The sequence below is a fragment of the Verticillium alfalfae genome, genomic scaffold (genome assembly GCF_000150825.1).
Source record: "Verticillium alfalfae VaMs.102 supercont1.7 genomic scaffold, whole genome shotgun sequence".
Classification (NCBI taxonomy): Eukaryota; Fungi; Ascomycota; class Sordariomycetes; order Glomerellales; family Plectosphaerellaceae; genus Verticillium; species Verticillium alfalfae.
In genome coordinates this window covers 81,187-93,413 of record NW_003315032.1, presented here as the reverse complement: position 1 = coordinate 93,413, position 12,227 = coordinate 81,187, and the positions used below count along the sequence as shown (strand labels likewise).

Here is a 12,227-nt window from a genome sequence, read left to right as displayed (position 1 = left end):
ATTCTGATCTCTTGCTGAAACTTCATAATGGCATCCACAATGTGCTGATCTTCTGATCCATGCCATGCGGATAGAGCCCAGGCGGGAAAGAATTTGATCCCAGACTAGGAACTCAGACTCGCCAGCGCTGCTCAAGGCGCGGAAGAGGCCGAGACTGGCTGAGGTCTTTTGGTATCCAGAAGTCGCTAGAGCGCTGGCATCAGCGACGAGGCCGACCCTGTCCTGCACCGTCAACTTGTCAGCGGCGTTGCCGAGCTTTTCGAGGCGGTCACTGGTGTATTGCGTGCGGTAGAAACCGGCGGAGTTGGCGTTGATCTTGAAGAACTCGCCAGCCTCGCCGAGCTTGAAGCTCGAGTCCCGGCTCTTCAAGGTCAGCTCGCCATCCACGCCGTCTTTGGTGCGTAGGTTGAGGAACACAGGGTAGAGGACCTGATCATCCTCGGGCTTGACATCGCCAGTCGTGAGGAATCGGTGTTGCTCAAGACGAACGTCACTTCCGTTCTCGGTGACTGATACAACAGGGTAGCCGACATGCTTGGTCCAGGGGCCCATGATGGTAGCAACATCCTTGCCGCTCACCTCACTCAGGGCCTCCCACAGCTGCTCTGTGCTGGCGTTGCCATACATGTGACGCCTCAAGTATTTGCGCACGCCCTCCATGAAGACCTCCTCGCCGAGGTAATCGGACAGCATGTGGACAACGCAAGAGCCTTTGGCATAGCTGATGCTGTCGAAGATCTGGTTGATCTCCTCTGGGCGGCTGACTGGTACTTCGATAGGGTGGCTGCTACGGAGACCATCGAGCGACAAAGCCGACTGCAGATCCTCGGATACGAAGGATTCCTTGAGCTTCCACTCAGGGTGAAGGGCATTGAGGGAGTAGCGAGCACCGAACTCGGCCCAGCCCTCGTTCAGCCAGAGAGACTGCCATTCCTTCATCGTCACCAGGTTACCGAACCACTGGTGCGCCAGCTCGTGCAGAATGACCGAAGACACTCGCTCCTTGACCACGGCACCGCTGGTCTTGTCGTTGAACAAGACCTCAACAGTGCGGTAGGTGATGAGACCCCAGTTCTCCATGGCGCCCGCCGCGAAGTCAGGCATGGCAACCTGATCGAGCTTGGGCAGCGGATACTCGATCCCGAATTCCTTCTCGTAGAACTCCAGACCCTTGGCCGCAATATCAAGGGCATAGCGACCATGTTCAATGTCCTCGGATGGCGGCGCGTAAACCCGAATGGGCACCCTGAAGGCTGTCGTCTCGATATAGTTCAGCTCGCCAACGATGAAGGCGATGAGGTAGGTGGACATCAGGGGCGATTTGTTGAACTTGACTGCCTTCTTGCCATTGTGGGCATCCGTCTCCTCGGCCACGTCCATGTTGGAGAGGCAGGTGAGGTTCTTGTCGGCAATCAGCGTGACGGTAAACTCGGCCTTGAGGGCAGGCTCGTCGAAGCAGGGGAACGCTCGGCGACAGTCGGTGGCCTCCATCTGGCTGGTTGCGATAATGCCCGTGGAGCCGTCGGCCTTCTTGTAGGTGGAACGATAGAAACCGGCCATCTTGTCATTTAATTCACCCTCAAACTTGATTTCGATCTGGCCTTTCGTGCCCTGAGACACAGTCTTCTTGAGTTCAAACGTGCTGGTCTGCCTGTCCTCATTATGGCTTATGTCTGCGCTACTCAGGGTCGTCGCCTGTCCGTCCAAGACCACCGCAACATGCTTAATGTCGATGTCGAGGGCGTGCAGAGTGATGCTGCTGGAGTCTTCGGCGAAGTCCACATCAATCTTGACAAGACCGTCAAATCGGAACGTCTCAAAGTTCGGTTCCAGCGTCACGTCGTAGTGACGAGGGACAATGTTGGTAGGCAACAGACCGCGGTCGGTCGGGGCCTGGGTTGTGGAAGTGCCATCGGCATCAGCGAAGCGGCACATGTTGCGCTTGTAGGAGCACTGGCGCGCGGGCAGACTGCGGAATGGGTTTTGGCGGGGGAGGTTGCGAGCTGGACGGGGAGCTCGAGGGGTCGTTCGGGAAGGGAAGGAGCTAGAGTATCGGCCCAGGGAGAAGCTGCGCGGAAAGCAATCGAGTCAGCTTTTTATCGACCTGTCAAGAGGGGCAAGGTTCAAGCTCGGAAGCTTACATCTGAGGTGAATTGGCTGTTTGGAAGGAAAGCGTAAACGTCGTAAGACTGTCCCGGCTGGCGAGAAGACCGTAGATATATGGACATTGGGATAGAGGGACAAGAACGAGGGGCAAGAGCACGAGGAGACTATGGCTGTAGCTGGCAGTCGGCCAGGCGCGAAGGCGGGGGGTTGAGGGGCAGAGCTGCAGAGTGGCAGGGGGCCGAGGGGTCGGGGGGTCGGGGGCAGGGGTAGTCTCGAAAGGAGGGGCAACAGCAGCTGCAAGCAAGCAAACATGCACCTGTCCAAGGCCGGGAGGTACTCGGCAGGTTACTAGCTTTCGGGGGTCCTGAATGCGCCGTTGGGGGAAGCTCCTATCTGCACATTCTTTCAGCGCAAAAAACCCGACACTGGTGCTGCCTTAGGCTGCCGATTTCACCCAGATTGTCCCCGGGCCCACTCTGGCCCGCCCCTGGCCGCCGTGCCATCGTACAGCTTCGGCATCGGTCACCACTCATAATTGTGCGGCGTCAGTGAGTCTCTTTTTCGCACAGCCGGTCTACAGCATAAGAACACTCATCTCCTACCGAAGCTGTTCAAACTGGCCAGGATCTGGCTCCAGAAGCTCTCAATTTGGCAATATGTCGTTTCCCAGCAGTCGCTTGCGTTCCTCGTGGGATGTCCGAACCCTGACAGGCGAGCCATATGCAGCCATTCATGTCCGCAGCCTCCAAACCGTCGTTCGGGCTGGCACCGACGCCTGGGGGCGGACCGGCAAAGATCAACCAGCTCTGGTCACCGCCGAGGTTTCCCTGGCCAAGCCCTTCCATGTTGCCGCCAGCAGCGACACTGTCAGCGAGGACACTGTTCACTATGGGCTCCTGGCCAAAGCTGTCCTGGCAAGTCTGGGCCGCCTGGGAGCCCACAGCGAAGGGGCGAGCCGCATCACCATCAACGATCTCGTCGAACACTTGGGGAATGATGTCGTCTATCCTGGCGAAAGCTCGGATGCCAACCCGCCACGAAGGATATTGCGTGACCCCGCCAAGGTGCGGTACGCCAGTCTAACTTTAGCCCTCCCCAAGGCCTCTCTGCTCGGCGAGGGCGTGAGTCTCACTCACTCAATCGCCTATCCGGATGGTTCAGAGGAGACTGCCTATAAAGCCTGCTGTCTGACATTTCACCGACTCCGCGTTCCTACCTTGATAGGGGTGAACGACAACGAGCGAACGGCCAAGCAAGTCGTCGTGGCTGACATCGACATTGACCAGTTTGTCTGCCAGGCTGATGTATATACGGGTATTGAAGCCGTCATTGTCAAGGTAACCCCTCTACATGGCCCTTTTTGAGGTAGACACAACACTGAACAATCCTACAGACAATGGAAGAGTCTTCGTTTGAGACTCTCGAGGCTCTCGCCGCCACTCTCGCCGCACAGCTCTTCAAGCACCTAACCTCGTTTGCGTGTAGCTCAGCTCCAGAAAAGTGCTGGCAGTTGAAGATCGGCCTCGAAAAGCCAACTGCCATCCCCATGGCCCAGGCTTCTCGCGTGGAATACAGGGTCAGCTGCAACGAGCTCTAATCCACACCATTTTCTTTCCTACTGCTGTCTCGTCAGAACAGACAACGGGATGTCGCCACCGGTGACTTGCTGGATGAAGCCCTCCGGCGGGTCAAAGAGCATGACGTGAAAATGCTCGACTGCATGGATGGATTTGAGACTACTCCAATTGCGGAACCAAATGACCTGTGCGCCACAAACATTAGCATGGCGCCCTTTGTGCCATGTCGGTGCCCACGGCGAAGGGCGACTTACCGTATCATCTGGCATATGAGCGCGAAACGCTTCATTCACGTACCCATCGACTTTTCTCCTCGTCTCATCGCTCAAGTCGCCCGTCTCTGGATCCTCTTCCAAGTCAAACTTTGTCCACACGATCAAGTGCTTGATCCGTGGGTCAATTCCATACGGCCAGTCGTTGTGCAGCACTTTAAGGTCCTCTCCATACTCAAATGGTCTGCCTCTTGGTATGATGGGTGCCTGCCAGCCCAACCTGTACTTCAGAACAAAGTTCATCACGCTGCCATGTTCTTGCTTCAGATCGTAGATGAAGACCCTGTACTGGCGTAAATCGGACGGCACACGACGGAAGTGCTCGAGGTGATTTGTCGCCGTCAGGTGCCGCACCTCGGCCCAAGATTGCGCTTGGTAATCGGCATCGGGCGTGCTCAGGATGCCAATGTCTTTATCATCAAGTTTGAGCAGCGCTGCCGGGCATTCTTCTGTTCTCGCACTGGGTTCGACATTGACTTGCCAATATGGCAATGGCGATTCGATGACAACCATTGGGCCGTTGGATCGTAGCTGAGGCATGGCGGGCTATCAAGTGTTGCCTCGTCGCCTCGGAGACTTCTTGGGGACAGGGTGTCGGTCGACTCCAGCAGTATGCGACCATTCAGTGGCCAGATGAACGACTAGCGACCTCCGCAAGAATGAATCAATATCGTGCTAGATGAGATTGGCTGGTCCAGCGACGTGATTGCACAGGTCGAAGTCGAAGGATGTTGCAGTGAAGTGGATTTTAGATGAATATTAAATGATGTGCATCAACTGCCCATTTTGACATGTTAAATTGAGGCAATCAAATGCCGAATTTGGTCGTTGCATTCCTTGTCAAGGCTGGCCCGACCGGGTGCGTGCTGCGACCGGGTTCATAGAGGAGGCATGTCGGTGAAGCGCGGGCCTTATCAGTCTCACCCGATCCGGCTGACCACGTGCAACATCGGAGCTGAAGCGGAACACGTCTCGGCTCCCATACTCTTCGTCACGATGCTTGGCAGCCCGTATAAGGGAACGGCCAAGCTGGTAATTGTACGACATGCAAAGAAACGTCAACTTGTCATTAGATGCAATCAGTCCACATGTGAAGTTTCAAATGACGCTGCGTTTTGCCTATTAAATGCCAAGTAATGTCTGCATCATGGTGACCAAGCTCTCCACAAACGGATGCGCGTGGGAACCCACACGGGAACCTATCAGCTGTCCACAAGAGTAGCAACCCAAGCCAGAAGTCCGACTTGCGTAAGTATCCCCAATCGAAAAGCAAACTCAGAGGTGAAAACAAACATTCTAGTGCTCCAGCAGACGCAAGCTTCCCTGGACAACCACGTTCTCGAGGATAGATCCGGGAGGGATGTCAATGGTGCTGCCCTCGGTCGCCACAATAATGACGGTGCCCTTCAGAGTCACTCCACGACCGAGATTTACGCCACCAGTGATGGTCAGATGGTCGAGCTCGATGATCTTAGGGATTGAAGGAATATGCTTCTGGAAGTCAGAGACCTTCTTGAAGTCGCTGCCCAGCTTGATGAGGGGAGCGTCGCCAAAACGGGACGAGCTCATTTGGAGCTGGCCGTGCTTGACGGTGTAAAGATCAGACTTGACGAGCATCAGGTCAGAGCACGTCTTGACGGGCAGGAAGCGCCTGCGGGGCACATTGACGCCGTGCGCGTTGTTGAAGTGGCGAATAGCAGCGCCCACAGCTGTCTCGAGCTGGATGATGGAGATGTCCCGACTCGCCCTTCTTATCACCAGGGAATGGTCTTTCCGTTGGGGATGATCTCCCATCTCAAGCTCGTCGTTCTCGACAACACGCTTTAATGGCCTTGAGGTTCAAACCAGATGTTGTTTGTGGTTGAAGTACTTGAACTTCTTGATCGACTTGAACTCGTTAACGTGCTCCTTGGGGACCTGGGCGATTTCGAGCAGACGAGACGTGCCTCTCGTAGTCAATGATGGTACCACCCTTAACATCAGCCTTGTCTTGTGGTCAGCTCCATGATGTACTCAGACTCAGTCTGACATGTGCTGCAGATACGGAGGTCACGACGCGCCAGTTGTCGACATTAGAGAGAGACATCTCGATACCGCGCTCATGAGCTGTCGAGGATGCCAGAGTTGTAGAGGGACTCGAAGCCATCACCGTGGCCCGGAGGTACCATTCGGAGATGGAAGACTCGAACTTCTTGGGGACGGGCAGGAGGGAGTCCTTCAAGATACGGGGGTAACGGGACTGGTTGAAGGTGAGGATGTCAACGTTGTGACCTTCGTACTTCTTGATAATAGCGGCGGTATCATCGTTGGTGTTGAACGAGTTCATCAGAATAAAGGGCACATTGACGTTGTACGTGCGGTTCAGGTACTCGATCTGACGGACGGAAAGGTCGAGGAAGGACATGCCGTCGCGAACCTCAATGACCGACTTGGGACCGACACAGCCCATCGAGGTACCGAGACCACCGTTGAGCTTGAGGACGGCCAGCTTGTCGAGGAACTGGACGGCCTCCGTATTGGCGAGATCTTCGTAATCGACAACCTGGCCCTGGGCGGGAGGGGCGATGCGGTCCCAGTCGCTATAATACGAATCAGCAAATAGTTCTATATTTCAGGGCACTGACATAAGCGACGGGTGGCTTACACAGCGTTGCCCTTGGCCTTGTCGTTCAGGTAGCGACGGAAGAGGGCGAAGAAGTTGTCCATCTCCGTGTCAAACAGCTACAGTGCAACATTGGTTAGCGTGCCAATCATCGTGACTGCGAGCTTGGTCGACTAACCTTCTTCTGCTCAGGGTCCTCCACGGACTCAGCAAGCTGGGTGAGCGCATTGCGCATCTGGGCAGCGGCGACATTGGTCGAAGTGTTCTCGAAAGCCTGGCGGGCGAGTTAGCAACAGAATCGCAGCAGTGCGGTCAGTCTGCCTGATACAGAAGAATCGACTGGGCCCTGGTGAGCTTTTTGCGGCTGGCCACGCGGCTGGCCACGAGACAACGCACAAATGTACACGCACGCAATCTCGCGAATCAAACGGTAACTCGCAGAAGAGGGAAAAGGCTGCCTCGGGGCGATTGAAGCGTGCATTGCCCAAAACTGGACGTCGTTCGAGAGATCGGGAAACTTGGAGGGAACGGAAAGAGGCAGCTACTCACCATGTGCGACCTCGTCTTGCCGTGGTGGCGCGAGGTGAACTCCTGCTCGTTGCCGGAATCCTTGCCGCCATTGCCAGCACCAGCAAGGGGTGACAGGTGGGAAGGCAGCGCGCTCTTAATTGCGGAAGCCATTTTTCAAGGATGTGTCGTATGTATCGTTGAAATGAACCGTCTGGGGAGCTGTGATGGACGAAGAACCTGGCGAGCAAAGTGACGGGGCCAGAAATACGAAAGTCTCGTTGAGGTTGAGAGGAATTGGGGGAGAAAGTAGGAGGGATGGCGGGGTTCGCAGAAGCTCGAGTCCTTAGTTGTTGCTGGGCTGCCTGTGCCTGACGTAATTGGACGTGGTAAGCTTGGGAGGCACAACGAGTACGGGCAACATGCTCCTGCCATCTGCATCCTGACGCTTGCCCCGAGCCTGTCCGCCGCTCACAGTTCGTAGGAACTTGCGCCGCGGCCCATTGGCAGGCAGGTAGGCAGTCCGCATTACAGATTGTCTTCAGAGCGTGATCGGCGGAGCCGTCCACAGGAAAGATGGGTCTGATCCATGCTACTGGCTGACTGTGTTTGCGGAGCTGGTGCAAACGTACGGGGGAACGAATTGATGTGTGAACCAGAAAGAACATGGGGAAGGGGAAACGGCTCCAACAGCATAGGGGGGGGTAGGCCGGGTAGTTTTATGGTTTATCACAAGCTGGACAACCTAGCAGCAGGGAAGCTCAGGAGGCACCGGCTTTCTTGGTCAAGTAACTATTCAACCTGGCAGCATGGATCAGACAGATCCTCTATCACTGTGGGAACTGGAACTGCCTTGCCAATGTCCAATTTCCTACATCCACGCTGCTCTGGGCCCCCCAGGACCTCCACCCCCCACCTCCATCGAGATTCCGCGGTCCCACCTGCTGCGCGGCTACGGGGTTCTAAGGAGAAACAAAAAGAGAGAAAAAATCACCAGAATAATGCCTCTCCTCCATGCAAGACTTGCGTTCTCGCTGAGCATTCAACAGGTGCCGTAAACATATGGTGGCGCTGCCAGGCTGCAGCTTCTCGCCCCCCTTCCCATGCCCTACAGGTACTCAACCCCCCACCTTCCCAGGCATTGGCCGCCAACCGCCACAAGAGCGAGCAATTCCCCCTCCATTGCCCCCCGCTGCCCTCCATCAGCCTTTTGTCCATCGCTCAAATCCGATGGTCTGTCCCGTCAGCTCAGGGAGGACATCGTTCCGGGCCTTTGCTGCAACAACCCACCCTGAATTTTCCGAATATATCTCGTCACACTTTCGCTTCCGCTGAAATGCCCCCCCCCCTTCAACACGAGAAACGAGAAACGAAACGAGAGGCGGCCTTTTTGTGATTTTCCCTACCCAGACCACACCCCCCCCTCCTTCCCGTGTCGTCTGGAAGCTAGTGACAAGAAGAGAACCGGGCGAAAGCTATGGCCACTCCTCATTCCTCACGCAATTTGCTGACCCGTTCCAACACGGGCCTCAGGTGCTACAGTCTAGATTGGCTGCTTCGGCTGTCTTATCATGAGTGGCGGTTCACTAGGTCTAGAACTGGTGCTGTCATATAGGAGAGCTTTTTTTGGTCGAATGACGTCTCGCCATATCCCCCATGTGCCATTGCATTTGGCTCTTGGGTTCGGTGCGTTGTGGTTTGTATAAAGGCCGCAATGTCACAGCAAAACTCCGACTGTGGATATCCATGCTACGCTTATTGTTTGTCGTCGTCTCGTTATGCTGATAGAATTGAGACACTCAGCTGACGTGTGTAGCACAAATATCACTGATTCCAGGACGCCACTTTATGAGCTCGCTAATTTTGCACAGTAGGATTCAAGTTACGCTACTGATTTTTTTTAAAGCTTCCATCAACCTCGTACATTGACTCCTCCCTTGGGTATCATTTATCAAGTCAAAAAAAAACGCCATTCCCCATATGGGTGGTTGATCCTGTGCCGTGTAATCACTTCTTCTTGCCCATCTTCTCCGTACAAACTGGACAATACCAGGTCCCATTGGGCTCGCTCTTGAGACCAACGCAGGACCAATGGAACCACTCATAGGGACAGTCGTCGTTGTCGCAAGCCACCATGTCGCCGAAACTAACATTCTGACATGTGCAGTATTTCTTGTCATCTCCAGCATCATCGTCGTCCGCCTCACCCATGCTCTCGTCGCCATCTCCATCTTTGCCTTCTCGGTTGGGTGTACCGCTGGCTCGGTCCAGTCGCCGCTCATCGCCATCGTCCATACTTGCACTCTCCGCTTCCGACAACTCACTCTCTGCCGTAGACGCCGGCGAATTTCTGTTGCCAGACTTTTTCACACGTGACAGTGACGACTTCGGTGCCTTTTTCCGATTGACTCCGTTCGGAGTGCCCTTGCGCCCCAGGCCTGACACGCTCAGCGCTTTTTGAGAGGCGGACCGGGGACCAGCGCTGCCGGCACGAACAGTGGCGGCGGCCGTCCCTGGTCCCGCAGAGCCCTTTGGAGTCCCGGGACCTAGGGATGAGTGTCTGGCTAGTGCGCTGGACGCTGAAGGTAGATTGCCCAGTCCAGAGTTGGCTCGAGGTCCACGCTTCGGTGCCCCACTCCCCGGGCCGGCGGAAGTCTCGCGTGCCTGTCGATTGAGAATCATACTCGCAGCCGGCGTTGCCGGTGCGGAAGCCGCATGTTGTTGTGCCTGAGCGGTTCGGACTTGAGGGTTGGTGGCGCGTGCGGCGGTCGGGGTGGCGGAGTTGACTAAAGGCCCAAGAGGCGTAGCATTCACGGCCGCGGTCGCGGAGGGGGTGGCTGCTGGGTTTGACGGCACGCGCGGACGGCGCAGAGTGTTTTGCAGCACTCGGCCTCAGGAGAGAGGGGCATTCGTCGGGGTCATTAAAACCCGGCTCGGCGCGATCGTAGAGTAGCTGATGTGCTGGTCGAGGTTTCGTAAATGTTTGTCCATGTTGGCCTGTAGTCGCTGCGTCAAGTTGATCTTTTCGGTTGCCAGCCTGTCCGCGCGCACAAAGTTGTCGCGGATTTGCGATCTCAGGCTTTCCTCCTTCGGGTTGACCTCATGGCTGCCTTGAGCCTTGATCCATTTTTGTATCTTGCCGTCACGGTCGTCAACAAGCTTGACACATTCCTGGTATTGCCTGTCCTTGTCGGCAATCTCGTCTTGCATGAAGCGGATCTCCTCGGGGAGGTTCTGGACGCGGTTGATCCAGTCATCGAGGACGATAGCTGGGTCGAGGGCCTCGGCCGCCGGCATCTTCCTGACCCAGTCGATCGACAGATCGTCTCTAGGCATCGGGTTAACGGAGGGGCTGCGCCCCGATGTTCAGTGGAAGCAGATGCGACGCGAGAAGCAGGCTCGATGGGTGGCAGCAGATGGGCGCGGGGAAATCCTCGCTGGGCCAGGGAGAGCGACGTGGACGGGAGGCAGAAGAAGCAGACTGGGTGCGGTAGTGGCAGTGATGGTGTTTGAAAGACGTGGCAAGGAGAGGCGACAGAAGAGGCTGTAAGAGGACGGATGGGAATTGTGATGGGGTACGCGAACGATACCGGGGATGGCGCGCCAGAGGCAAGATGGAGTGTGCAGATGTGGAGGTGGGAGGCCAGCGTCCTATGCAAATGGCAAGTGACAATTGTGACTTGGCTCACCTGTGGGAAAGGGGGGAAAGGGTGGTGATGATAAGAAAATATGGAGGCTGGGAATAGAGTCGGCGTGTTATGATGCGCTTGCTCTCGTACAACGGTTCTCTTGATACGAGCGTTGGGAGAGCGAAGATGTGTCGTAGTCGCCTGGGACCTGGCGTGTGAGGATGGAAAGACTGGAGGTCGCGGACCAGAGGTGACAAGGGAAATTTCAGCCTCCCCAGTTTGCCCCTCAATGACAGCAAGATGGTTGGTCGCTCAGGTTCATCGAGTGACTTAGGAAATTGGTAGCCTGTATCGGCTGCTACATGTGCACACATGGTAAACCGCGCCGCTAAGGAGTAACGAGCTCTCAGAGGAACTTGGATCCAATGTCGTCCGACCCACTCGGAAGGCACGCCCATTTTGCAGGGCCCTCTTCCAGGTCTGGGCAGCGGGAGACCATACCGACAGTCAGCAAGATTAAGGTACATGAAGCCACGAAGATGTACCATGTATCCAGTGGACCCAAGTACCTAAGCGCACGAGCTAAGTACCTGCCGCGCCTGCGTCCGTGGATCTCTGTAGGTGATTTGTCTTCGACATCTTCAACACGACAACGTTGTCACGATACTTGCGACTCAGCTCGGCAAATGATGCGCCTCTGTATAGCCAGTGGATCAACGTACTTCTCATTGTGCTGGCGGTGACGTCTTGAACCTCCCCCTTACAAATCACGACTTCAGGTCCTCGCGTCCTCCTGCACGTTCCACATCTTAACCTTGTCTCATCATCTAACCTCAGCTCGCCCACACGTGAGTCTCGACAGTTTGGGTGACAGGCGCCGCTCGCCTTGCCGCCATCATGTCCAATGTCACACCGCCTTACAGGTTCCGCTCGAAACCAAATTACCTCCCACATACAATAGGAACGGATCCTATCGTCGAGGAATACAGCGTCCCCCTTGGACGGCCCAGCGATGAGGACAATGCCAAATACTTTGGTAAATGCAAGCGGTATGCACAGGAAATGGGCGTCACGAGGCCAAAGGGATATAATGTCTCCTTTCACGTCAATCCGGAGATGGAGAAGCATCACTTCGGCCAGACCCATCCGATGAAGCCCTGGCGTCTGACCTTGTCGAAAAGTTTGGTCTTCTCCTACGGCATGAATTTTGCCATGGACAACTACACATCGAGAGCTGCAACCTTTGAGGAGCTCAACAGCTTTCATTCCAAGGACTACCTCGACTTTCTGGGAACAGTCATGCCCGAAGCGCAGCCCCGAGACATTGAGAACCCCACGCCGGAGCTCATGTTCAACCTTGGTGGCTCCGACTGTCCCTTGTTCGAGGGCCTCTACGACTACTGCTCCATGTCCGGCGGGTGTTCCCTGGACGCGGCACGCAAGATCTGCTCGAAGCAGTCTGACATTGCAATAGCCTGGGGCGGTGGGCTTCACCATGCCAAGAAGTCAGAAGCCTCCGGTTTCTGTTAGTGGG

At 55.7% G+C, this 12,227-nt stretch overlaps 6 protein-coding genes across 6 annotated transcripts in view; 2 read left to right on the top strand and 4 right to left on the bottom strand.

Annotated features, from left to right (window-relative positions):
* Positions 1–1,935, bottom strand: part of VDBG_05866 (aminopeptidase) — a gene marked incomplete at both ends in the record, with an annotated part of 3,281 nt that extends 1,346 nt beyond the window's left edge. The window contains one exon of the mRNA XM_003003378.1: positions 22–1,935. Within this exon, the coding sequence (XP_003003424.1) occupies positions 22–1,935 (1,914 nt within the window). The remainder of the gene's footprint in view (positions 1–21) is intronic.
* Positions 1,936–2,762: 827 nt separating this feature from the next.
* Positions 2,763–3,470, top strand: VDBG_05865 (conserved hypothetical protein; the record flags this gene model as incomplete). Its single annotated transcript, XM_003003377.1, has 1 exon — positions 2,763–3,470. One exon carries the CDS (start codon positions 2,763–2,765, stop codon positions 3,468–3,470), a length of 708 nt encoding a protein of 235 aa, XP_003003423.1.
* Positions 3,471–3,721: 251 nt separating this feature from the next.
* Positions 3,722–4,495, bottom strand: VDBG_05864 (conserved hypothetical protein; the record flags this gene model as incomplete). The annotated part of the gene is made up of 2 exons (XM_003003376.1): positions 3,722–3,868; positions 3,938–4,495. The coding sequence occupies 2 exons, from the start codon at positions 4,493–4,495 to the stop codon at positions 3,722–3,724; spliced, it is 705 nt and encodes a 234-aa protein (XP_003003422.1).
* Positions 4,496–5,003: 508 nt separating this feature from the next.
* On the bottom strand, positions 5,004–7,238 carry VDBG_05863 (UTP-glucose-1-phosphate uridylyltransferase; the record flags this gene model as incomplete). Its single annotated transcript, XM_003003375.1, has 6 exons — positions 5,004–5,764; positions 6,000–6,534; positions 6,600–6,676; positions 6,736–6,831; positions 6,886–7,011; positions 7,107–7,238. 6 exons carry the CDS (start codon positions 7,236–7,238, stop codon positions 5,252–5,254), a joined length of 1,479 nt encoding a protein of 492 aa, XP_003003421.1.
* Positions 7,239–9,071: 1,833 nt separating this feature from the next.
* On the bottom strand, positions 9,072–10,400 carry VDBG_05862 (conserved hypothetical protein; the record flags this gene model as incomplete). Its single annotated transcript, XM_003003374.1, has 2 exons — positions 9,072–9,791; positions 9,993–10,400. The coding sequence occupies 2 exons, from the start codon at positions 10,398–10,400 to the stop codon at positions 9,072–9,074; spliced, it is 1,128 nt and encodes a 375-aa protein (XP_003003420.1).
* Positions 10,401–11,590: 1,190 nt separating this feature from the next.
* Positions 11,591–12,223, top strand: VDBG_05861 (histone deacetylase phd1; the record flags this gene model as incomplete). The annotated part of the gene is made up of 1 exon (XM_003003373.1): positions 11,591–12,223. One exon carries the CDS (start codon positions 11,591–11,593, stop codon positions 12,221–12,223), a length of 633 nt encoding a protein of 210 aa, XP_003003419.1.
* Positions 12,224–12,227: the final 4 nt, after the last annotated feature.